At 39.7% G+C, this 24,450-nt stretch overlaps 1 protein-coding gene across 1 annotated transcript in view; it reads left to right on the top strand.

The window, feature by feature from the left end:
- The window catches only part of furin.S (furin, paired basic amino acid cleaving enzyme S homeolog), a 107,214-nt gene that overhangs the window by 53,533 nt on the left and 29,231 nt on the right, over positions 1-24,450 (top strand). Inside the window, 3 exon segments of the mRNA NM_001087807.1 lie at positions 8,105-8,203; positions 19,484-19,579; positions 23,840-23,968. Coding sequence (NP_001081276.1) covers positions 8,105-8,203; positions 19,484-19,579; positions 23,840-23,968 — 324 coding nt within the window.

Below are 24,450 nucleotides of genomic sequence, written 5' to 3'. Positions count from 1 at the left end.
CCGGAGACTTGCCTGGAGAAAAGGTGGACTATTATGTATTGCTATATTATCTCATTGGTATATCTGGTTAGGATTTGCAGTGCATGAAATGGCTAAGGACAGACAAATATTGCTGTCGGTATCATTGAAATTGTCTAATGTATATTGGAAGTTTGCGAGGATGAAATTAGCATTGATTATGTTTATTGGTTATTTTTGTGTTTACTTCCACTTTAAGGGCTCTTACACACGGCCGTTCCGACCTGCGCTCCCCTGCGTTCCATTTTTTGGCGTTCAGCCGCAGGAGAGCGCAGGAATAGACGCAAGTCATTATTTGAAATGGGGCTGTACTCACTCAGGCGCGTGTAGGCGCCGAACGCAGGTTCAGACGCAACATGCTGCATTTTTCCTGCGTTCGGCGCCTACACGCGCCTGAGTGAGTACAGCCCCATTTGAAATAATGACTTGCGTCTATTCCTGCGCTCCCCTGCGGCTGAACGCCAAAAAACGGAACGCAGGGGAGCGCAGGTCGGAACGGCCGTGTGTAAGAGCCCTAAGAAAGCAAAGTTGCTCAAGCTGAACAGAATAGAATCTGTACTTAACTAATACAGAAAGGCACTCAATAATGCTGATTCCCCAATAATGATGAACAGTAATTGTGTATTATCTTTTCTATTTGGTTTACATTGTTAAACTCAAAGACACATTGTATGTCCGTTTCTTAATCATTTTAACTGACTTGGAAGCCATAACGGATTTCTACCTTTTTGTAGGAATTTTCATTATTCTAGAGCCATCCAGTTCTTGTACCTTGTGCGTGACAGCTTGAAAGGGGTTACGTCCTCCAGATTGTAAGAGCAGTGCTGATTAAAATGAATAGAAATATGAGCATCTGAATGTCACATCTTCCTATTGTCTTCTTTGCACTGAATACTATTCAGTGTAGCTACTGGAGGACATGATGTATGTTTGGTAGCGCACACATTTATGTATGCTACGCTTTGATCAGCTGAAAACTCTGCTTCTTTTATATGTTGCTGCAAGTATAGAATAATATATCTTGGTGAGTTTTTTTTATTTGCCCAGTGTTTCCTGAGCCCTAATTTTCTTTTTTTTCCACCTGAAGAGAAAAATGTATATTATAATGATGAACTGGATCCATGCTGTAGTATTGAGAATGTGATGTATTCTGTCTTTAATAGATCTGTGCTTAAATATTCCTTTAATGGCCTTATTTTGTTATATGGCATAAAGTAGGACACCTACAGGCCAGATTATTCATTTTCTTTTTATGCTAAGAAGTAGCCTTCTGTTCTTTTGATAGAGGGCATAAAAAAAACCTTGAGCTGCAGCTATTAAGTTTTGAAAATTTACATTGTAAGTTCATAACCCTGGTTTAATGAGCATTATAAACTATGAATGAGGAAATCGGATACATAGAATAGGCACTCCTTCAGTCTGTACTGTATTGTAATGCATGAAGCGTATATACTTGGGACATCATGCATGTGTCCTGACAGAGTAGATAAACCTTGCTTATAAATGGCTACACTTTTGTGGTTATATCATTTATAGAAAAAACTGTGTTGCTTTGTTATGTACTCGATTGACTTTAACCAGCTGTAACCTCAAGCTACTATTGACAAGATCCTCTATATACTTGTTACTGACCCGCAAAGATGGCAAGCTCTTCTGTTTCTATTTCCTTCTATTTCTCTGCTGTTCATGGTACCCATATGTCACAGAAACCAAGAAGTGCAGCTAGTATCATATTCAACAGGATTAATCAGACTAAAAGGGGGATATATTCTCAGTGGAATATCTTAAGCAGTAATTAGCTTGAACTTTTTAATGATGTTCAGGCTTACATTTGTATGCAGACACATATTAGGGAAAGAGAAAAACACACTAAGGCTAAGGCCACACTAGGCGATAGCGCCGCGATTTGACTCGCGGCGACTTTTCGCCGTGACTTTTAAAGAGGACCTGTCACCTTGAGACATGAGTAATATATAGCTTTCCCTCCTTAGTTAAATCCTTTAGTCAGCTGTTTTTGTCTATATCCTAAACAGATTAGAAAATATCCTATATGTAAAAAGTGTTTCATAGGCGCTGCCATCTTGAAACAGGACCCCTTTGTGTTTTTTGTGTGGGCTGAGCCAAACTGCCAAATCTCATGCATGTCTAGTCATAGAGTATACTCTGTGATAGCAAAATGTAGGGCTATGGCAAGCAACTGAGGCACTGTGTCTTCCTAAAGACATACATATGATAGATAGAGAGATAGATAGACATAGATAGAGAGATAAATAGATAGAGAGATAGAGAGATAAATAGATGATAGAGAGATAGATAGATGATAGAGAGATAGATAGATGATAGAGAGGTAGATAGATAGATAGATAGATAGAGAGATAGAGCGATCGATAGATACATAGAGATATAGATAGAGCGATAGAGAGCGAGTTAGATAGAGAGATAAAGAGAAAGAGAGAGAGATAGTGTGATTAAAATGTGACTAAGGAGAAGGAGGAAAGAAAGTCTCTAACCTCATAAGTTACCTAGAAATGATAGTTTCTGCTAGATATGCAATATACTGTATGAACTATAGTTTCTATTATATATATATATATATATATATATATATATATATATATATATATATATATATATATATATATATATATATATATATATATATATATATATATATATATATATATATATATATATATTATATAGAGAGAGAGAGAAAGATGATAGAACTCGCAAGGTCAAAAAGTGTTTATTTCAAACAAAAAAACGACTAACGTTTCGGCTTGCACTCAAGCCTTTCTCAAAGTGAATTTGCAGTCTCACACCAAACATTTAAACCCAAATGTGGCAGGAAACAGTGTAGTGTGACGTCACAGTGACGAAAATTGGGGATTTTCCATTAGAAAGTGGGTATATACAAAAGCAAAATAAAACAAGAACGTGACTTATACAAATATGAAAGCTAAATAGACTCAAGACGGTATTAGCAACAACAGCGTAACATAAGTAACAAGTGTGTAACAATGTTTAGCAGTATATCTAAAGTTTCAATAACACAAATACATTGTAGTAGCAGCTCCGGATGTAAGCCTCAGCACTACAGGCATATGACAAAAGTCCAAGTAGGGAAAAGTCATTAAGGCAGCGGTGTCAGATGAGGAATAAAGATTACCAGTCAGTTTGAGTAATGTCCCTCCTGCCGCTTCATGTTCGGTGTAGTGTGTGACCGCAATAGCGGTTCCAAAGGTCGTCCGTCAAGTTAGGTCGGCTGCGCCCGTTGTTGCGCTAAGTCTCTCATTGCCGATGGTTGTATTGCTCATCGGTGTGTAGTCTCACCCGAGGCCTGTGGGGCAGGTGTAACACATTCTCCTGGTGGCCGCATGCTTGTGTAAGTCTTCGTGGTCGGGAATGCAGCGTAACCATCACAGTGTTCACTTAGAGGTTGAGTGGGGTCACAGGGGGTCATACAGGGGTGCATCTAGGGTCATAGCACTCTCCACGTTTTAGCTAAGCCGCTAGACGCGTCATGCGGCTGTAAGCAGCTTAATAACCGTCAGAAGTAGTGTGCGGTTGCCATGCAGTCCGTGCATAGCAACCCACCTCCTACACCAATCAATCCATTGTAGGGATATAGACACAGTGACCCCAAGTTATCCACAGTATATAGATAAAACGTACGTACGCTGTGATCAGCGGTATCATCACCGAGACTTGCTGCTGTGCATGGTCACACTCCACTGGTGGTTATAGAAACCGTATAGGTAGGACCCCTCAATCGGGTACCCCAGATCTACTCTGGTGGCTAGGCAGGTTGCTTTGCTTTATCCATACGTTTGTCAGCGATAATCCACCTGGACGTAGTGTGGCGCCATCTGTGTCCTCAAAGGGATCAGGAGGTACAAAGTGGGGTGCCCTTGGGGTCATATCTGCATCACTACACAGCAGAACCGCAGCTTGAGTTGTATTGCTATAAATGGCGCTGTATTCTGTGGCACAGGTTAGCGGTTGCCAAGGATTCTGTACATAGCAACACGTTTTCTTGAATAATGTACGCTGTGATTAGCGGTATCATCACCGAGACTTGATGCTGTGCATGGTCACACTCCACCGGTGGTTATAGAAACCGTATAGGGGTCCTACCTATACGGTTTCTATAACCACCGGTGGAGTGTGACCATGCACAGCAGCAAGTCTCGGTGATGATACAGCGCCATTTATAGCAATACAACTCAAGCTGCGGTCCGCTGTGTAGTGATGCAGATATGACCCCAAGGGCACCCCACTTTGTACCTCCTGATCCCTTTGAGGACACAGATGGCGCCACACTACGTCCAGGTGGATTATCGCTGAGCAAAGTTTTAATTAAAAAAAAATGACAGAATTGTTTTTAAATAAAATTTGGCAGAAATAAATTAGAACACTTTACAGAACTGTAAAAAAAAACATTAAATCAGCCCCATCCCATGCTCAAACACACACAGACAAACACACAAAGAGACACACAAACACAGAGAGACACAGAGACAAACACACACACAGAGACACAACACACAAAGACACAGAGAAACACACACACACAGACACTCAAACACAGAGACACATACACACACACAGAGACACACAGACACAAACACAGAGAGACACACAAACACAGAGACACACACACACACAAAGACACACAGAGAGACACACAGACACAAACACACACAAAAAGACACACAGAGAGACACACAGACACACAAACACAGAGACACACACAGACACAAACACACAAAGAGACACACAGAGAGACACACAGAGAGACATACAAAGAGACAGACACAAACACACAAAAAGACACACAGAGAGACACACAGAGAGACACACAGAGAGACACACAAAGAGACACACAGAGAGACACACAAAGAGACACACAGAGAGACACACAAAGAGACACACAGAGAGACACACAGAGAGACACACACACAGAGAGACACACAGAGAGACACACAAAGAGACACACAAAGAGACACACAGAGAAACACACACAAACACAGAGACACACACAGACACAAACACACAAAAAGATACACAGAGAGACACAGAGAGACACACAAAGAGACACAAAGAGAAACACACACAAACACAGAGACACACACAGACACAAACACACAAAAAGACACACAGAGAGACACACAGAGAGACACACAGAGAGACACACAGAGAGACACACAGAGAGACACACAGAGAGACACACAGAGAGACACACAGAGAGACACACAGAGAGACACACAGAGAGACACACAGAGAGACACACAGAGAGACACACAGAGAGACACACAGAGAGACACACAGAGAGACACACAGAGAGACACACAGAGAGACACACAGAGAGACACACAGAGAGACACACAGAGAGACACACAGAGAGACACACAGAGAGACACACAGAGAGACACACAGAGAGACACACAGAGAGACACACAGAGAGACACACAGAGAGACACACAGACACAGACACACAGACACAGACACACAGACACAGACACACAGACACAGACACACAGACACAGACACACAGACACAGACACACAGACACAGACACACAGACACAGACACACAGACACAGACACAAACACACACACAAACACAGAGACACACACAGACACAGACACACAAACACAGAGACACACACAGACACAAACACACACAAACACACAGACACACACAGACACAAACACACACAAACACAGAGACACACACAGACACAAACACACACAAACACAGAGACACACACAGACACAAACACACAGAGAGACACACAGAGAGACACACAGAGACACAAACACACAGAGACACAGACACCCCTACCTCCCCTCTACCTCTCCTAGGAGCTTCGTGTAACAGCATGGGAACTGACACCTCCCAACCCGTCTGCTGGCCAATCGCCTTTGCCTGACTGATCGAGGGAGGGAGGGAGGAGGAGGAACATGCAGCTGCTTGATGAGTGACTGTGAAGCAGAAGCCCAGCGTGCTGTAAATCTCTCTCCTCCTCTATCTCCCAGTCTTAGCAGCAATGACGCCGCAAGATTGACAAAACCATTGATAGTAAGATCTTTTTACCCCTCACTCCGTGCAGGTTTGGTGGCAGGCTGGCCAGAGGCTTTAAGAGGCGTGCAGATACTTCTTCCTCGCTTCAAGCATTGACACTGAGGTGAAATCTCGCGAGATTTTGAGTCAGCATATTTTTCCCATGAGGCTTTGCACACCGACTTTCACAAAGTCGGGGCTTGTGGAGTCTCGTGCACACTTTTAAACCTCTCTATTAGTTACATGTATTTAAAAAAAAGAGAAGCTATGTGATTACTATTAACTCTTTATTTACAGTTCTACTATAAGTAAAAAAGTGACAGGTTTCCTTTAAGCCGCAATCGCTGGGGAAACTTTTGCGCTGGCGTCTATGGGGAATCGCGAAAAATCGCCAGCGTAAAAACACACGCGGCGATCTTTTTTCTATTGTCGCTCGAAATCGCCTAGCGAGGCAATTTCGAGCGACAGTAGAGAAAAGATCGCCGTGTGTGTTTTTACGCTGGCGATTTTTCGCGATTCCCCATAGACGCCAGCGCAAAAGTTTCCCCAGCGATTGTGGCTTAAAAGTCGCGGCGAAAAGTTGCCGCGAGTCAAATCGCGGCGCTATCGCCTAGTGTGGCCTTATCCTAACAGGCAGTGTTTTGCTTTCAATATTATTGCTCCCTTAGCACTTTCCCAACTGCTGCTGCACAGGAGAGATGGCCCTTTTGTTTATTTGTCAGCTTGCTCTTTGAACCAGCGAAGGAGAAATGACTCAAATGGTCACGTCACACTCTATTCTATTTTTGTGATCATTGCAAGGTCAGAAAAGTCATTGCGAATATAAGAGCCACAGTGGCTTTTATTTAGGAACCTTCCACAGACATGTACTCTTATCCTTAAAATGACTGTGCTTGTAATGGGTTACACTTGTCCTGGGTGATCATTCAACTCCTGGGAAGGCCTTCATCCTGCAGGCCACCATCATATTGTTTTGTTATTATTCTTCAACTTTTTCCCCCCTCATGTCCTCAACAGTCCTCTGAAATGTGATTTTAGCACAGAGTGTCGTGCTTCAAATTTAATTTCATCATGACTCTCAATGGCCCTTCTTTTCTTAGATTTTAAGGGCAGGGCCTGACCCATGATTGTACTGGCATGGTGCTGTTCCAGGCATTTACCAGTGTTATAGGATGGGAGATGGAGATGCATGGTTCTGTATATCCTGAAACCTATCTTTTTGTCATTTCTAGTTTTTCAAATTACCAGCCCACAGATATGCTCTCTGTTTAATAGACTCCTCCTTATCTCACAGCCTTAAGCTGGCCATAGACGCAAAGATCCAATTGTATGAATCAACGTACGATCGGACTTTCCCATCACCCGACCTGCCACTAACCATTCAGATCAAAGTCTTACCATTCAGATCAAATAAAGTACAAAAAAACAGATCAGCCAATGTTCTACCTCTGACAGCAATCGTACGATAGTTATGTCCGACAGAATCTAGTGACAGTCTCACACTGAAAATCGTACAATCGGCAATACACGCAGAGATATCGGCAGGTGACAGAAATTTTCTAACCTGTCCGATCGACCGGTCCACCGGACGAAAAATGTCGGGACTCTCCACACACGGTCCGAAAATCGTACGAATCCACGATTCGTACGATCGGATCGTTGCGTCTATGGCCAGCTTAACACACTGTAGCTTTGGGAAAGGAGGGGGTTTGTTTATACAGTGCTTTTGTCTATTTAAACAAACCTTCATGATTGTAGCGCACGAGAGGGAGATATAGTAAAGGAAAAAACAATAGCATGCCTTATTTTGTTTATATTAAGAAATTGGAAAATGTGGATTGTTTTTAGATAATAGGCAGGATATATTTTTACTATTAATTTCTCGGTACTATTCATACTATTCATTGATCTTGTTTTAAACAAAGATGTATGATGGCCTTTAGCGTTTAACTTTCCTTTGCTAAAAGTAAAAAATACTTTGTGTGCAACATTGTTAATGTTCCTGTCTATATCTCTTCAGATTTTCGAAGACCATTATCATTTCTCTCACCGAGCTGTGATGAAAAGATCATTGACCCCCAAGAGAACTAGACAAGTCTTGTTAAAGAGAGAGCCTCAGGTAAGTTCACTTCAAACTATTGCATAAAATCCTCTGGTAAATGGTGTTTGCTTAGATTAGTTGTATCATGTTTCAGCTTATCACATGTATCATATAATATTTTTATTTCAATGAATACCTTTAAAGGAATGTCAGAAAAATTACGTGTTTTTAAAGGAATTACAATAAAAGTTTGTGTTGCCCTGCATTGGTAAAACTGGTGTGTTTGCTTCAGAAACACAACTATAGTTTATATAAACAAGCTGCTGTGTAGCCATGGGGGCAGCCATTCAAGCACAGGATACACAGTAGATAACCGATAAGTTCTGAATAATCCCATTGTATACTATAGATCTGTGCCTTCTCTCCTTTTTCAGCTTTGAATAGCTGCCCCCATGGCTTCACAGCAACTTGTTAATATAAACTTTTGTAGAGTTTCTGAGCTAAATACACCAGTTTTACCAGTGCAGCACATTATATTTTCAGTCCTTTAGAAGACTTGCATTTTTTGATGTTACTGTTCCTCTAAGATCCTCTGAACTTAGTGGCTTCCTGTATCGGCACCTAAAAGTACAGTGTCCACCTGTGGATTTAACTAAATTGGAAAACTGGTCAGCAAACTGGAAAATGAGGTTCAATGTTGATAAATGCAAGATTATGCACTTTGGCAGAAATAATATAAATGCAAGTTATACACTAAATGGCAGTGTGTTGGGAGTTTCCATAACTGAGAAGGATCCCAGTTGTCTAATTCTGGGCAGTGTCTTTCTGTAGCCATTAAAACAAATAAAGTTCTGTCTTGCATTAACTCAAGGGATGAAAACATAATTTTGCCTCTTTATAAATTCCTGGTAAGGCCTTATCTGGAGTATGCAGTGCAGTTTTGGACTCCACCAGAGGGTAAACTGTCAAGGTTAGGGTTGTTTTCTCTGGAAAAAAGGCGCTCGCGAGGGAACATGATTACACTTTACAAGTACATTAGAGGACATTATAGACAAATAGCAGGGGACCTTTTTACCCATAAAGAGGATCACCTTAGAGGAAAATAACTTTTCATTGGAAATTGCGTAGGTGGTTCTTTACAGTGAGGTTGTGGAATGCACTGCCGGATAATGTTGTGATGCCTTTGAGTGACTTGGATAATTTCTTGGACAAGCATAATATCCAAGGCTATTATGATACTAAAATCTATAACTAATGTATGGGTATATATAGTTAATGTGAGTGTATGGAGGGGCCTGTGTGTGTATGCATGGATGCTGGGATTCATTTCAAGGGGTTGAACTTGATGGGCTTTGGTCTTTTTTTCAACCCAGTCTAACTATGTAACAGCAGAGTCTGCACCTGGATTACTGAGCTGCCAGACTAAAACACCAGAGACAGAAACATTGAATTTTAACTTTCATTTTATAAAAATGGTCAAAAAACTTGAACTGAAAAAAGTGTTTGTTTTGAAAGTGACTATACCTTTTAATTATCCACGAAATAGACCATACACAGACCTATAAAAGGATAGTTCACAAGGAAATCTATATTTGTGCCATGGAAAGTATAGTTTATTCCCATGCAAAAGAGTCTTCCTAATCTCTGTGTGGCACTGAGCTGAATGTGACCATGCGACAGGTTAGCTGCAGTCTGATTCTGTTTATTCTCTTCATGTATTTGTTCTGAGAACTTCCCCTCGCTGGCACTCCTGCCTTCCTTGTCTTCCTTCTGTGTTGGCATTTGTGAGCATACACAGACTCATCAAGTGGATTTCTCCCGGCATCTGTCTTTGTTTATGTGTAGATAACTTGTACTGTAAGATCTTTTCCATTTAGCTGCCAATTTGTGCTCACTGACCTGTGCTGAGGGCTCCTCATTCATTTTTTTTGTTCCTATTTTTCACCTCGCTCTCCCTTCTCTTCAAGGCAGCATAGCTGTCATATGTAATGCTCCTGATTAAAGCTGACAATTTTCTTTTGCTGTTGATACTAAGTATCTTGGCTTGACAAGTGCTTATATTTTATCTTAAGTGTTCAGCCTCCAGCACTCAATTTCTGTCCATTGTACATATTCTCAATTGAAAATTTATTTATTTTGTGTATATAGCCTATGTTTTTGTAATCGCTTATCCAGTCATTTTCATTGTCTTTTGTTTTGTCAACATGAACACCAGATTTCCATGGTGCTGTAGCTCATAGCAACCAATAAAAGGTGCCCAGTACATAATACCTGCGATTTGGTTGCTATAGGTGACTAGACGCATGGCAAACTTTGCATCATTTAGTACATACCCCTGTACAGAACAAATAAATCCATTAGTAACTTAGAAACTAGAATAATTTTTTTTCTGTTTCGTTCTCATTTGGTTATGTCTTCTTAGTGCAAAAATGAGGGGTCTCAACTCATGTACAAAGCTAGTATTTCAGGTACATGGGGCATTTTGGCAGTGTTACTGCATGCACTTTCATATCATAGAAGCAGTAACGGAACAAGTAAACGAAAATGGTCATAAGAATGATGTTATGGCCATAAGAATGTTAATTCCACCCCTGCGTAGAAGTTAACATTTAAGCAAAATGTCCTCTTCAGAATATTTTGATAGGAAGGAACTAATGAATTTGAGGCTCTGCGTCCTTATGTACATACAGATGTAGCCTGTTAATACGCAGGCCGAGAAACAACCGATCTGTTTGCCTCTGGTTACTTCTTTATCTGCACTGCCTCTGCCTGTGTACAGACAGCTCCAAAATGCATACTCTCAAAATCAGTTCAATGTGTCTGAACACACAATGATGCCAAATTGAGAATTTATTAAGATCAATTAAATTAGATATAAACATTGATATAATAAATTATTTGCAACCAACAAACAGATGATTTTACTGTACTGATTATAGTCTTGGCAGAAGCAAGGGGAACACGTGCCTGCAAACAGGATTACAGGTCTGTCAGAAGGGTTAGGGAAAACACTTGGAACCAAAATAACCCTTTTAGCTCTGAACTTACACAACCAGAGAAGTAGGGGGGCATTCATTGAACATAATTATAGTTTTGTTACAAGAAGTTAGATCTAAAAAGGTCTAATCCAGCAGAGTCTGTAGTCCAGTAGATCAGGAGAATCTCAGTGTCAGTCCTTTGTTCTGCTTCTCAGTACATCTCCATAGAAAAGACTACTGAAATATGGCTAAAAGCAAATGGATGCAGCTGTTTTATGTGTATTGGCCACAGGGGCCACCTGCACCAGCTAGATCTCAATGCTTTAAATGCAATTCAGATTGTTCTACTCAACAGTACAAAGTGCTTTTTTTTTTTTTTTTTTGCCATAAATCTTGAAAATATGATTTTTCTTAAGTTTGAATTTTAAGGTAGCTGAGTGCAATAATACGACTAGACTGAACTATTTGCAGATCTTAAATTGCTATTTTTAAGCTACATATGTCTGTTGCCCACTATAGGCTGTTACAAGTGGGTAGGCTTCCCATACCATGCAGAAGATTCCAGCACAGGGGTCCCCAACCTTTTTTTTACCTGTGAGTCACATTCAAATGTAAAAGGAGTTGGGGGAGCAACACAAGCATGAAAAAGTCCCTTGGGGTGCCAAATAAGGGCTGTGATTGGCTATTTGATAGCCCCTATGTGGACTGGCAGCCTACAAGAGGCTCTGCTTGGCACTATACTTAGTTTTTATGAAATTAAAACTTGCCTCCAAGCCTGGAATTCAAAAATAAGCACCTGATTTGAGGACACTGAGAGCAACATCCAATGGGTTGGAGAGCAACATGTTGCTCACGAGCTACTGGTTGGGGATCACTGTTTTAGCAGATTTCCTGTGAGATCATTATAAGTAATGTGACTGTATAGAGAGATTGAGAAACACTAGGCTTTTTTTGCTACTTTATACAAGAAATAAGTGACTACTGTAAAGTTCAGCCTACACAGTAGTGTTACATCTATAAAGATCCATACATTTGGGTGCATTTGGTCTTTTTATTTTCTATATATAAATCTACTACAGATATCTTTGACAGTCACCAGATGAGCACCTTTTTAGAACAAGTTACTAACAGATTTTCCACTCCCAGCTAAATGATGATATTCCTTTCTTAAAGCGGTGACCTGAAAAAGTAGAGCAGCCACGACTTCTCCTTACCTATATTTCCTCCACAGGGAGAGGGTAAGGTCGACTCCATCCCTGTCCGAGACACAGCAGAGCGTGTTGGACTCTCTCCACCTTTTTTTCATGTGTTGTTTTAGAATTATTTAACTCTTTGTTCAGCAGGTCTCCAGTTTGTGATTTCAGCAGCTATCTGCTTGCTAGGGTCTAAATTATCCTTGCAACCAAACCGTGGTGTGAATTTGGGAATGGCACATGAATAAAAGAGGCCTGAATAGAACGATAACAAATAAAAAGAAATAAACAAAAAAAAAAAAAAAAAAAACCTTACAGAGAGCAGTAGTTTTGTGGCTGCTGGGCTCAGTGACTCCTATTTGAAATCTAGGAAGAAGCAGAAAGCAGATAATTCAAAAAAATAAATTAAAACTTAAGGGATGTAATGGTAACCAAAAAATATTCGCAATGCGAAAAGCTATGGCTTTGTGCAAATAAATTTTCCCTCACACAAATTGGCTATAGCTTTTGCGAGCCCGGAAACTGTTTAACGACCACTTCCAACGGGAAGAATGTTTGCGAATTTTATAGTTTGCGCCAGTGCACACTGAATGTAATAAAACTTCTTACTGAAAAAGGTATCGTTGCTCCAAAAGATTGACACCTTCAAGCACCTTCAAGTAATGCAATAACAGTTTAATGCAATAACCGTTTAAGAACGATTATTACAGTGGGAAATGCACATTTTTATTCTTATTTGTGCAACGTTTTTGCTCTTTTTATTACATTCCCCCACAAACGTTTCTGTTAAGGTGAACTACTTCTTTAACTGCAACATGCTGAATTTGTTTTGCACTTGAAGGTCATTCATATGGCAATAGAGGGTTGCGTTTGGAACTCACTAAAATGCACTTAAATTATATATTTTATATAAATAAAGTACATACAACTATCTCAAGTTTTCATTGCCAGCAAAGTGACCTTTGTCAAGATAATGTCTGAGCCTGAAACATTGATAATCCCCAATAAATTCACTTTATTTAGTCCCACGTGGGCTCCAATGTTTATTACATGGATATACATTTCACTGGATGCACCTGGGCTATTGATTTTTGTTTGTTTGGGAGTGATACTACTATACCAGCTATATGTAATATATATAAACGTATATGTATAACTAAAGAGACAATGCTTTAACTTTTGCCCTCCAATTTGTACCCACTTAGACTGTAAACTCTATGGGGCAGGGACCTTCTTCCTACTGTCTTTTACCACATGGCGCTTAAGCTCTGTGTACTTTATATCTGATATAAGTAACTCTAAAACAACTGGACTTGTTGAGTAATCATTGAAGATGTTTCACTACTCTTCTGATTGTCACCTCTCTGAAGAGTTACAATGTGCCATTGTATTAATGGAAGAGTTTATATGCCGAGGACTTCCCACACCAGTCGGTTGAACTAAACAAGCTGCTAGGATGAGTAGTGAAATGTCCTCAATGATTACTTAAAAGTCCACTTGTTTTAGAATTACTTATATCCAATATACCATGACTTAGATGAATGAGAATATTCATAGTCTTTTTAGATTAGATTTATTATGTTACTTGTACTTTTAAATATTGTAAGATTGTTCAGCACTGTGTATTGTTAAAGCTCTTTATAAATAAAGTTATACATACAGGCATAAATACATAAGTATGAACAAAAAAAACTAAAACAGATCCCACTTTGCAGACTTGCAAGAGCATTGCATCGTAAAGCTAAATAGCACATTGGTTTGTCATGAGAGGTGTAGGGTTTCAAACTGAAATCATCTTAAGGTCCCCATAGACACAAAGATTTTTCTTTGAACGACTTCTTTTTAGTGCAATCCAACCAATCCGTCAAATTATCGTGAGGTAAGTGGGAATCGAACGATCGCGCATCTAATGATTTTTCGGCCGACATTGGTCATAAAACTGATCGGCCAGGTTAGAAAATTTTCATCTGCCACAGTTAAATCTATCTATTGTCCAATTGTTTGCAGGGCCAAGCAGGCAGCTACCCTAAGTTTTCCTGGCTTCAACTAGACAACATTGCTTGAAATGGTCTTTTTAGTTGATGGACAAATGGTACATTTAAACGATTGTTTCAAGATGAGCTTGGTCTAACCCAGGGGTGTCCAAACTTTTTACAACGGGGGCCAGATTTGGTGAGATGAAAATGTGTGGGGGCCGACCAATCAGCCTGACATTGTTTGATTCGAACCATTAAGTATATATTCATGAAGCTGCTGGATCCAGGCAAAATTAAATGTGAAGCCATTATGGTATGTTAGTGCCCTACTGCACTGATCTTCTTCTGTCCCCATAGACAGCCCTTACCCACCCCCACATCCAGCCTCTGTAGTCTATAATAACTTTTATTTCAATTGTTTATTCTTTCTCAGTTAGACACTCACCTGTAACTCCCCCTCCCTCTCAGAAACAGGCATGAAAAAAAAGCTTAAAACTCTGTCTCCTCCTTTGCACACAAGCACTCCCTCTGGAGCTCCCCCTCCCTGCCAGAAACTAAAGGTGGACTCCAACTGTAACTTACTTCCCTCCTGCCACATGTGATCGCTGATAAGCAGGATCAAGCTGCAGCACATTCAACACTCGCGTCTCTCAGTGATCACATAGAAATGAATGTGCGGCAGCAGGAAATGTAAGTCACAGTCGGAGTCCACCTTTAGTTTCTGGCAGGGAGGGGGGAGCTGGCAGCTGGTATGTAACGGAGACCGTAGTTGTAAAACTATTGAAGGGGGAGTTGAGCCAGAGGATAGAACGGGTTTTTTTTTAGCAGTGTAGCTTTTTTTCATGCCTGGTTTCTGGGAGGGAGGGGGAGTGACAGAATGTTTAAAAAATCACTGCGACGTGCTGCTGTGACTTCGGCTCCTCTTCTGCTTTTTGCTACCCGCGGGCCGTAGTTTGGACACCCCTGGTCTAACCATAACGAAAAGATCTTTTAAAAATCTTTACATCAATATGGCCAGCTACATTTAAATTGTATTCCGTGCAAATGAACTTCTTTAGATTACACTGATTGCAGCTGTAAGGATGTTAACCTCCTAATAATACATATTCATGTCTTCAGATTATTCGTGCTTTGGTTAGGGCACATATATTAACACTTTAAAAAGATAGTTTGAGAGTATAATAACATTGCTCTTTATGAAATTCCCCAGTAATAGCCTATTAGACACAAAACGATATCGTCCTAATAAAGAAAGGGCATTTACTTCTTCTCCACTGCCTTGACATCTTAAACAAACTGCGTGCCCTTTAATCTGACACTGGGACTTCAGAATTTACATTTCCTACTTCTGCTTGTTATAGAATTTGTGTGGGGGATTTTTGGACTAGCCGAGTGGTTTTCTTTCTGTGAAGTTCCTTTTATTTATAATGCCTCAGATAAAGGAAAGTGGTGTTTCATATGTCATTTAAGCTCCATAAAATGAATGGATCGCCCTGTTAACAAATGTACCCGCACGTACCCTTAAGTCATTGTGCTTTTGATGAAGACTTAATGGCCTTACAAATGTGGCTGAAATGTGGAAGTTTATCTCTGTTACGTTGCAGAGCACTGTAGTGTGCATCTGGTGTGATGATCAGAAGTCTGTGGGGGCAGCTTTCATCAGAAGAATGGAGAAATATAAACATTGATGACAAAATAATTTTAAGTCTTTCACATTGCTTTGTGTCTTTCATTTGTTTGAGTTCTTTTTTGGGTGTTCGTAATCTAAAGGCTCCCAACAGCTCTTTACTTTGATACTTCTTATTAAAATTCGATCAATGAAAGCTGGGCTTTGTTTGGTTCTTTTGGATTACCCTGAAGGCACCCTTATGTGTGTGGGGTTTTTTGCCCAGATACTCTATATTACATAAGAAAGTAGGCATAGGCAATGACAAAAAAGTGACTGTCAAAGCCTGAAGTGATTTCTGTAAGCCTTAAATTCTGACTACTTGTTCTTTTCTGTCTCATCCGTTGTATTTAAAGGAGCAGGTCTTTTAAAATAGACTTTACTGCTCAAACAAGGACTCCTGGTTAAATAAAAAAAGCAATTATTATTGGCAAATGAATGTGAACTTGTAAATGTATATTTCTTATTACTCTTATGCTTTCCATATTCGGATGAAGAATAGGCAACTTTGCCATGGTGGGTCTTCATATTGGGTTGGCATCTATGCAGGCACTTTGCATTGTGCAGGTTAGAGTAATTGCCCCTAATTGCTCTAGAGGTCCATTGTTGATCATAATAAGGGTGGTGGCAGACTTGACGATTGTTTTCCAAAGTCGCCCGAAGTTCCTCACGAGGAAACTTCTGGCGACTTCGGAAAGCCGAAGCTATCTGAGTGCCATCCCGCCGGCGGGAAGGCATTTGGGGAGATTAGTCACCAGAAGAAGAGATTTGTCACTTGGAGACTAATCTCCCCACAATCGCCACGTCTGCCACCAGTAGTGTTGTCACCCGGCCGGTATTTTACCGGCCTAGCCGGTAAAACACCTGCCGGGGCCGATATTACAAATTTACCAGCAATGTAGCTGCCGGTAAATTTGTAATGCCCTTAAAAATACCCCTTGGCCTGCCCCCAATCCCCTGTAAAAACGTAGCTTTTGTGACTTTGTCCCCGTCTTTAAATGATAATTTTTCCTTCTTTAAGGAGACCTGCCACCCAGACATAAAAGTTGTAGAATAACCGTCCTTTACCAATTTAAACATGCAATGCAATTTTTTTAAATTAAAACATCCATATTTGTTATAAAGTTATCTTAAAATCTCAGCTTTCTATCATATATTGCCTGCCCCTTCTATGCCCGAGGCATAGCAGCAGGGCAGACTACTATTTTCACTTTCTATAGATATAAAAGAAGATTGAAAAGTACCCCCGCTTGATAGAAGATAGCCTATATTGTGACTGCTTTAGTTTAATTGATCAAGCGGGGGTACTTTTCAGTCTTCTTTTATATTGTGAATTACCTAATACTGACAGAAGTCAGACCTCTGCTGGAATCATAAGGGTAAAAACGTTTACAGTAAACAAAGGGATCTGTGGTGCGGTTTGTGTTTTTCACTTTCTATAGATGTTTGTGCATTTCCCCTTTCATCCTTACTATCTATAATTGTGTAGCCTGTGCATGGACATGAGTATCAGGTTCCCCATTCCTGCATAAATAACATTTTGGAATGATGCAAAAATTGCCTTAACAAGGTTCATAAAATGGCTCATACCTGCTTACTATAATTGTGTATTCCAAGACTGAAGAAAACAAGATTTAAATGTATACAGTGTAACAAAGTTTATTTTGCTTAACTAGCACAATAGAAATTAATTTGTGGATCTGTTGCCCTAAGAAATAACTCCAATCATCTACTTTTTATATTTATTTTTCACAAGCTTAGACAGCAGGTAAGTAGCTGGTAGCATACAAGTGTGTGTGTATATATATATATATATATATATACTCACAGGTCTTGTGAAAATTGAGGTGGATTTATTCAACCTTTCAGCCCCTACATCGAAGCAGTCATCAGGAAGTGCAATTGTCCTTATGTTTTTTGGGTACACCAGAACAGTTAGGTCCATAAATATTTGAACAGAGACCACTTTTTTTTTCTAATTTTGGTTCTGTACATTACCACAATGAATTTTAAATGAAACCACTCATGCAGTTGAACTGCAGACTTTCAGCTTTAATTCAGTGGGTTGAACAAAAAGATTGCATAAAAATGTGAGGAACTAAAGCCTTCATTCAGGGGCTCAAAAGTAATTAGACTATTGACTCAAAGGCTATTTCATGGGCAAGTGTGGGCAATACCTTTATTGTGTCATTATCAATGAAGCACCATGGAGTTGATTTGGGGGGGGGGGTGCTTATATGTGGAAGATTTTGCTGTGAACAAAAAACATGCAGTCAAAGGAGCTCTCCATGCAGGTGAAACAAGCCATCCTTAAGCTGCAAAAACAGAAAAAAAAACATCCAAGAAATTGCTACAATATTAGAAGTGGTAAAATCTACAGTTTGGTACATTCTGAGAAAGAAAGAAAGCACTGGTGAACTCAGCAACGCAAAAAGACCTGGAAGACCGCAGTGGTGGATGATCGCAGAATCATTTCCATGGTGAAGAGAAACCCTTCACAACAGCCAAACAAGTGAAAAACACTCTCCAGAAGGTAGGCTTATGATTTCAAAGTCTACCATAAAGAGAAGACTGCATGAAAGTAAATACAGAGGGTGCACTGCAAGGCTCAAGCCACTCATAAGCATCAAGAATAGAATGGGTAGATTAGACTTTGCTAAAACATCTAAAAAAGCCAGCAGAGTTCTGGAAAAACATTCTTTGGATAGATGAAACCAAGATTAACCTCTACCAGAATGATGGCAAGAAAAAAGTATGGAGAAGGTGTGGAACAGCTCATGATCCAAAGCATACCACATCATCTATAAAACATGGCGGAGGCAGTGTGATGGATGGGCGTGCATGGCTGCCAATGGCACTGGGACACTAGTGTTTATCCATGATGTGACACAGGACAGAAGCAGCCGAATGAATTCTGAGGTTTTCAGAGACATAATGTCTGATCAAATCCAGCTAAATGCAGTCAAATCGATTGGGAGGGATTTCATAATACAGATGGACAATGACCCAAAACATACAGCCAAAGCAACCCAGGAGTTTATTAAAGCAAAGAAGTGGAATATTCTTGAATGGCCAAGTCAATCACCTGATCTGAACCCAATTGAGCTGCATTTCACTTGTTGAAGACTAAACTTCGGACAGAAAGGCCCATAAACAAACAGCAACTGAAAGCCGCTGCAGTAAAGGCCTGGCAGAGCATTAAAAAGGAGGAAACCCAGAATCTGGTGATGTCCATGAGTTCAAGACAGAACCAAAATTAGAAAAAAGTTGTTTGCTAACTTCTTATCTGTCCTGTATTGTGCTTTTTTAATGTGACCTTTTCAGGTTACAGTGATTAAAGCAAAAAAATGGAAACTTTAATTTTTCAAGATTATTGATTTAGAGATGTTAACTAATATTCCTAGTGTGATAATGTAGCTAGAAGTCCTGTAAAAGGATGACTGTACCTGTTAGTACTGCATTACATTAGCTTTTAGATTTAACCTTCTTGCACGTGGAAGGTTTATAGAGTTATAATTTAATTATTGTGTCTTTCTCAATATCAGGTGCACTGGTTGGAGCAGCAAGTGGCAAAAAAAAGGAAAAAGAGAGATATTTATACAGATCCAACAGATCCCAAATTTATGCAGCAGTGGTACCTGGTAAGTAACAGATCCTTGAGATGCAAAGACCAATTCAGTATTTCTGCAGAGCCTCTTTAAGGTGTAAGTGAATTTCACACTCCATTTGAATTCTAAGGAACATGCAGAAATCCCTTAATCACATCTCTTCTACTGCATTCTCTAAAACTTTCAATAATGTTTTAATTACTGTATTTTCATGAATACAGTAATTGGTAGATTGTCTGTTAGTGTCTTTCTTCCCCCCACCCAGCTTTAACTGAAATAAATATATAAATATTATAAAATAAAATATAAGAATAAAAGTGAACCTATATTTTTGCTGTTCGGATTGGCTTTGTGACCTTGGTTAACAAGTGACCGTATTCATCTGGCTGCAGTAAACTGGCTGTATATGCTTAGTTGCCTTACCACGTAATCACACAATTAATATTCCAGTTTATCAAAGGATTCTGGGTAACGTTTAATGGGAAAAATAAATCCATATGTGCTTGTCTGAAAAAAATGCATTACATATGTGGTTTATAGTTTTGCTTCTCGCTAGCATACATACAGAAAAAAAACACTAAATGTACTGTTAAAAGAATTGTTTGCATTCTTATATTTAAAATGGCCCCTTTAACACTTGCTCTTTTCATAACATTGTCCAGATTGCCCTTGCAAGGTTTTAAAATAATATCCCCAATAAAGTCAACATTCTGTCAATACTAATTCCACATTTGTGTGTGTGTAAGTAAACCTAACCTGTGGATATGGCTATATAGGATACTCTAGCTCCGGCTTTGCTTCCATTGCTGCATTGTTACTGAACACTGCCTTGAGTTGAGTTATATGAGCTGACCTACACAGTTGAAGAGAAAAATGTAAGTATAACTCACAAAGGTTGAGCGAAACACCCAGTGGGCATCTTGTGGCTTGTAGCAAAGTCTCAGAACTACTGACTTTGCACTTGTTCTGCCAAAATTATTGCTTATGAGAAAATATGCTTATCCCCGGTGAGACAGGAAAGTCATTCAGTGCACATTTTTAAGGGTTTTTTTTCTCCCATTAAAATGAAATCAGCCTTTCTGCTTTATCCTTGGTGATTAGTATTCCAACACTGTAAGCAATCCTTGGAGAACAGAAAACATCTGGCTAGCAGAGACGTCAGGTTAAATTAGGTTAAAGGACTTGCAAACATGCGTGCAAAACAATTTACAATGTGTAATATAAAAAAAAAAAAAATCATTGTTACTGGTGTGTGCGGAGTTTTACAGGAAGAGTTCTAATTCTTCAGTCCCTAGCAGTTACACTTGCATGGATTTCTTGTCTATCTAGTCTTTGCATATGTTGCAGAGTTTTGAAAGATAGTTTAGAGTCCCCAGTGTATGTGTGTGTAGAGAGAAATAGATAGATATACACAAATATTGAAAATTCTTTCTATGAATAGAAACAGAAGCAAGGACCGTCTCATAGTATAGTATAACTTTCCTTGGTCAGTGGCACACACAGCACAGGAGGAGAAAAGGCTTCAGCTCCATGTTGTTTGTACACTGACCGGCATGGCATCAGCCTAACAGTACACACGGAGACCCATTTATCAAAGTCCGAATTTATCTCATTATTTTCTGAAAAATACTCTGAACAAATCCACACCGTTTTTTTTCCCTTTATCAATGCAATTTACCAAAAATTTTCTGTGCTGGAAAAAACTTGAAAAAAAAAACAAACATGGTAAGAATTTTTCCGATTTTCCACCAAAAAAACTTCGGATTATTGTATACGAAACCCAGCGCAGATCAAGATATCTTCGGGACTTCTCCCATTGACTTATATGCAACCTTGGTAGGTCTGAGATGCCGGATTTTCGGATTCTGACTTTTTCCATCCTCTGGGTGTAATAAATCCAGAAAAATTAGATTTTTTTTTTTGGGGGGGGGGGTTTAGCATTCAGAGTTTAATAAATAACCCCATAGTGTATTTCAGTGCAAACTGCATTGTTTCATGGATTTTTGCTGACTTCCACCCATGTGCACACACAACACAGAGCAGTGCACATAGCATGATAATATGAGTTCCTTATCAAGATCAGAACATTTTCAGTTACTTTTCAATGACACCTATGCTCCACTGATACCAGGAACTTTCTAAAAATCGTCCATCTTTGTTCCTGTTCACGCATCGTAACTTAAACCATGGAGATTAGAATTGCTTGTTCTGCAGTTTTAGTTCAGATCCGAGAATGCATTTATATTAAAAGTACTATTAACTTAATGTGAGTGATTCCTCCGTTCACCAGTTAAGGGTTTAAAATATGATCTTTCTGTACACTGGAGAGATCATTTCACCCAGCTAGTAGCAATTACATTTCTCTTCCTCCAGGAAAAGTAAGAAATATTGAAGTAATGAGTTTCCTTTATGACACATGGTTCTCTGGAGCTCTTTAGCATGAAGTCTTCCTATTTGCAGTTGACTTTAATCGAGTGCAACATGACAGACATTAGAGTATCGCATTAATGACTCGTTTATGAGAGGAGGGAAAAATGTTGTGTGCAATAATGTAAACTGCTCGCTAATTTGTGCCCCCACCACAGTCAAGAGTAGAAATTTGGACCTCTGGAATTGGGCACAATGATTTGTTCATGACATTGAGTTGGTGTGCCATCATGTAAGGCAGGGGCACCAATTTTTTTTTCTCAGGGTTTGTGTTCCTGGGGGTGCCAAATATGAGTTCTGACTGGCTATTAGTAGCACCTATATGGACTGGAATCCTATAGGGGGCTCCATTTGAGAGTACACGTGGTTTCTATGCAACTAAAATTTTCCTTCAAACCAGAAGTTAAAACAAAAAAATAAGCACCTGTTTTGAGGCTACTGGGAGCAACATCAAGGGGTTGGTGAGCAACATGTTGCTTGCGAGCCACTGATTGGGGATCACTGATGTTAGGAATAGCAAATGGGCAAGCTCCTTGTGCCCACCATTGTTATGGTACAAGGGAAGATTATACTCTTCAGTTTTCATTTTTGCAGTTCCTCTTATTCCATTCCCAAGCAAAATGTAAACATATACTGTAGTAAAAATTCTCTTTATATATTTAGGGTTTTTTGGGGCATGTTTAGAATAGAAACTCAACAAAACAGCAAATTGTGCCCTTCACCAGTAATCCATACCAGCCAATCACACCTTTCATTTTATAAAGTTAACTGGGAAAGAACATAAAAACAAATTTCTGCAAATTTCTCATCACAAAGAACATCGGGACTTGAACTCAGACTTTCTAGAATCAACTGGGCAAATTCACTATGCGCCGAAGCATAGTGAATTTGTTACTTCGCAAATTCACTAACGGACGCTGGTGCAACTTCGCTAGTGTAACTTCGCACCTTTACGCCTGGCGAATTTGCGCAACGGACGTAACTATGCAAATTCACTAACGCGTGCATTGTTCTGAACGCTACCTTTTACGCTAGACTTCCTTCTCCACCTCAGACCAGGCGAAGCGCAATCGAGTAGATAGGGATTTCTTCAAAAAAAGTTAACATTTTTTTCTAAGTCCCAAAAAAAGCTGGCGTTTTTTCTATATTATGGGTGATAGGCTGGAAAAGATCGAAACATTTTTTGGGGCTCCCCTCCTTCCCCCCTACATTTCCTGACTCATGGCAACTTAACTATACAGTGGGCACATGTATAGGTCAAAATAAAAATTTTATTTGATGTTTTGAAGGTTTCCCAGGCATTTGTAGTGCTGCTACATATTCCTCCATTGAAATTTGAATTTTGGTGCCGTATGCAAATTAACCATCGCTAGCGTAACTTCGCTTCGCTTAGTGAATCAACGCTAGCGCAACTTCGCAACCTTACGCTACCCCTGAGCGCAACTTCGGATTTTAGTGAATTTGCGGAGCGTTGGCGAAACTACGCTTGGCGAAGTTACGCCTGGCGCAACTACGAATTTTAGTGAATGTCCCACAAAGTCCAATGCTGGATCTTAATGTCAGAGCTGCACATCCTCCTCTTGGGTGCCTTTAAGTTGTAACACTGCAATGCTAAAATGGGTATTATGGAGATGGTGCTGCTGGGATGCAAAATTGTATTCACATATGCTTGGATAAAGGAGAGTTGAACAAGCACAAAAAGTAAAGTAAACTTCATTATGTTATTTCATAGTTTCCACTTACAGATCGTTGAATTATTTTATCTGTATTCTCATATTAGGCAACTGGTTTATTTAAAAAAAAGTAAAAAAAAAAAAAAAAACTGTCAGTATGTGATGTATTCTGAAGAGCCAATATCTTTTCCAGCTTGATACAAACCGACACGATCTGCATGTGAAGGAGGCTTGGGAGCAAGGCTTTACTGGCAAAGGCATTGTGGTCTCTATTCTGGACGACGGTATTGAAAAGAATCACCCAGATCTGCAAGCGAATTATGTGAGTTAATTACCAGTCCAATAAGAATCTGCCTGACTCTAAACTTGCCACTTTATAGAATGTGGAAAGTTTGCCCTTTTTGTAATCTACAAAACTATGCCTGGCTTTGCTTGAAAGTGCAGGGCAGTTCTATGAACAACTAAATCCCTGTCCTGTTTAAGGGGCCGATTCATGAAGCTCGAGTGAAGGATTCGAAGTAAAAAAACTTCGAATTTCAAAGTGTTTTTTGGGCTACTTCGACCATCGAATGGGCTACTTAGACCTTCGACTACGAATCGAAGGATTCGAACTAAAAATCGTTTGACTATTCGACCATTCGATAGTCGAAGTACTGTCTCTTTAAAAAAACTTCGACCCCCTAGTTCGGCAGATAAAAGCTACCGAAGTCAATGTTAGCCTATGGGGAAGGTCCCCATAGGCTTGCCTAAGTTTTTTTGATCGAAGGATATTCCTTCGATCGTTGGATTAAAATCCTTCGAATC

This window comes from Xenopus laevis, chromosome 3S (assembly GCF_017654675.1).
Source record: "Xenopus laevis strain J_2021 chromosome 3S, Xenopus_laevis_v10.1, whole genome shotgun sequence".
Taxonomy (NCBI): domain Eukaryota; kingdom Metazoa; phylum Chordata; class Amphibia; order Anura; family Pipidae; genus Xenopus; species Xenopus laevis.
This window is presented reverse-complemented; position numbering and strand designations above follow the sequence as displayed.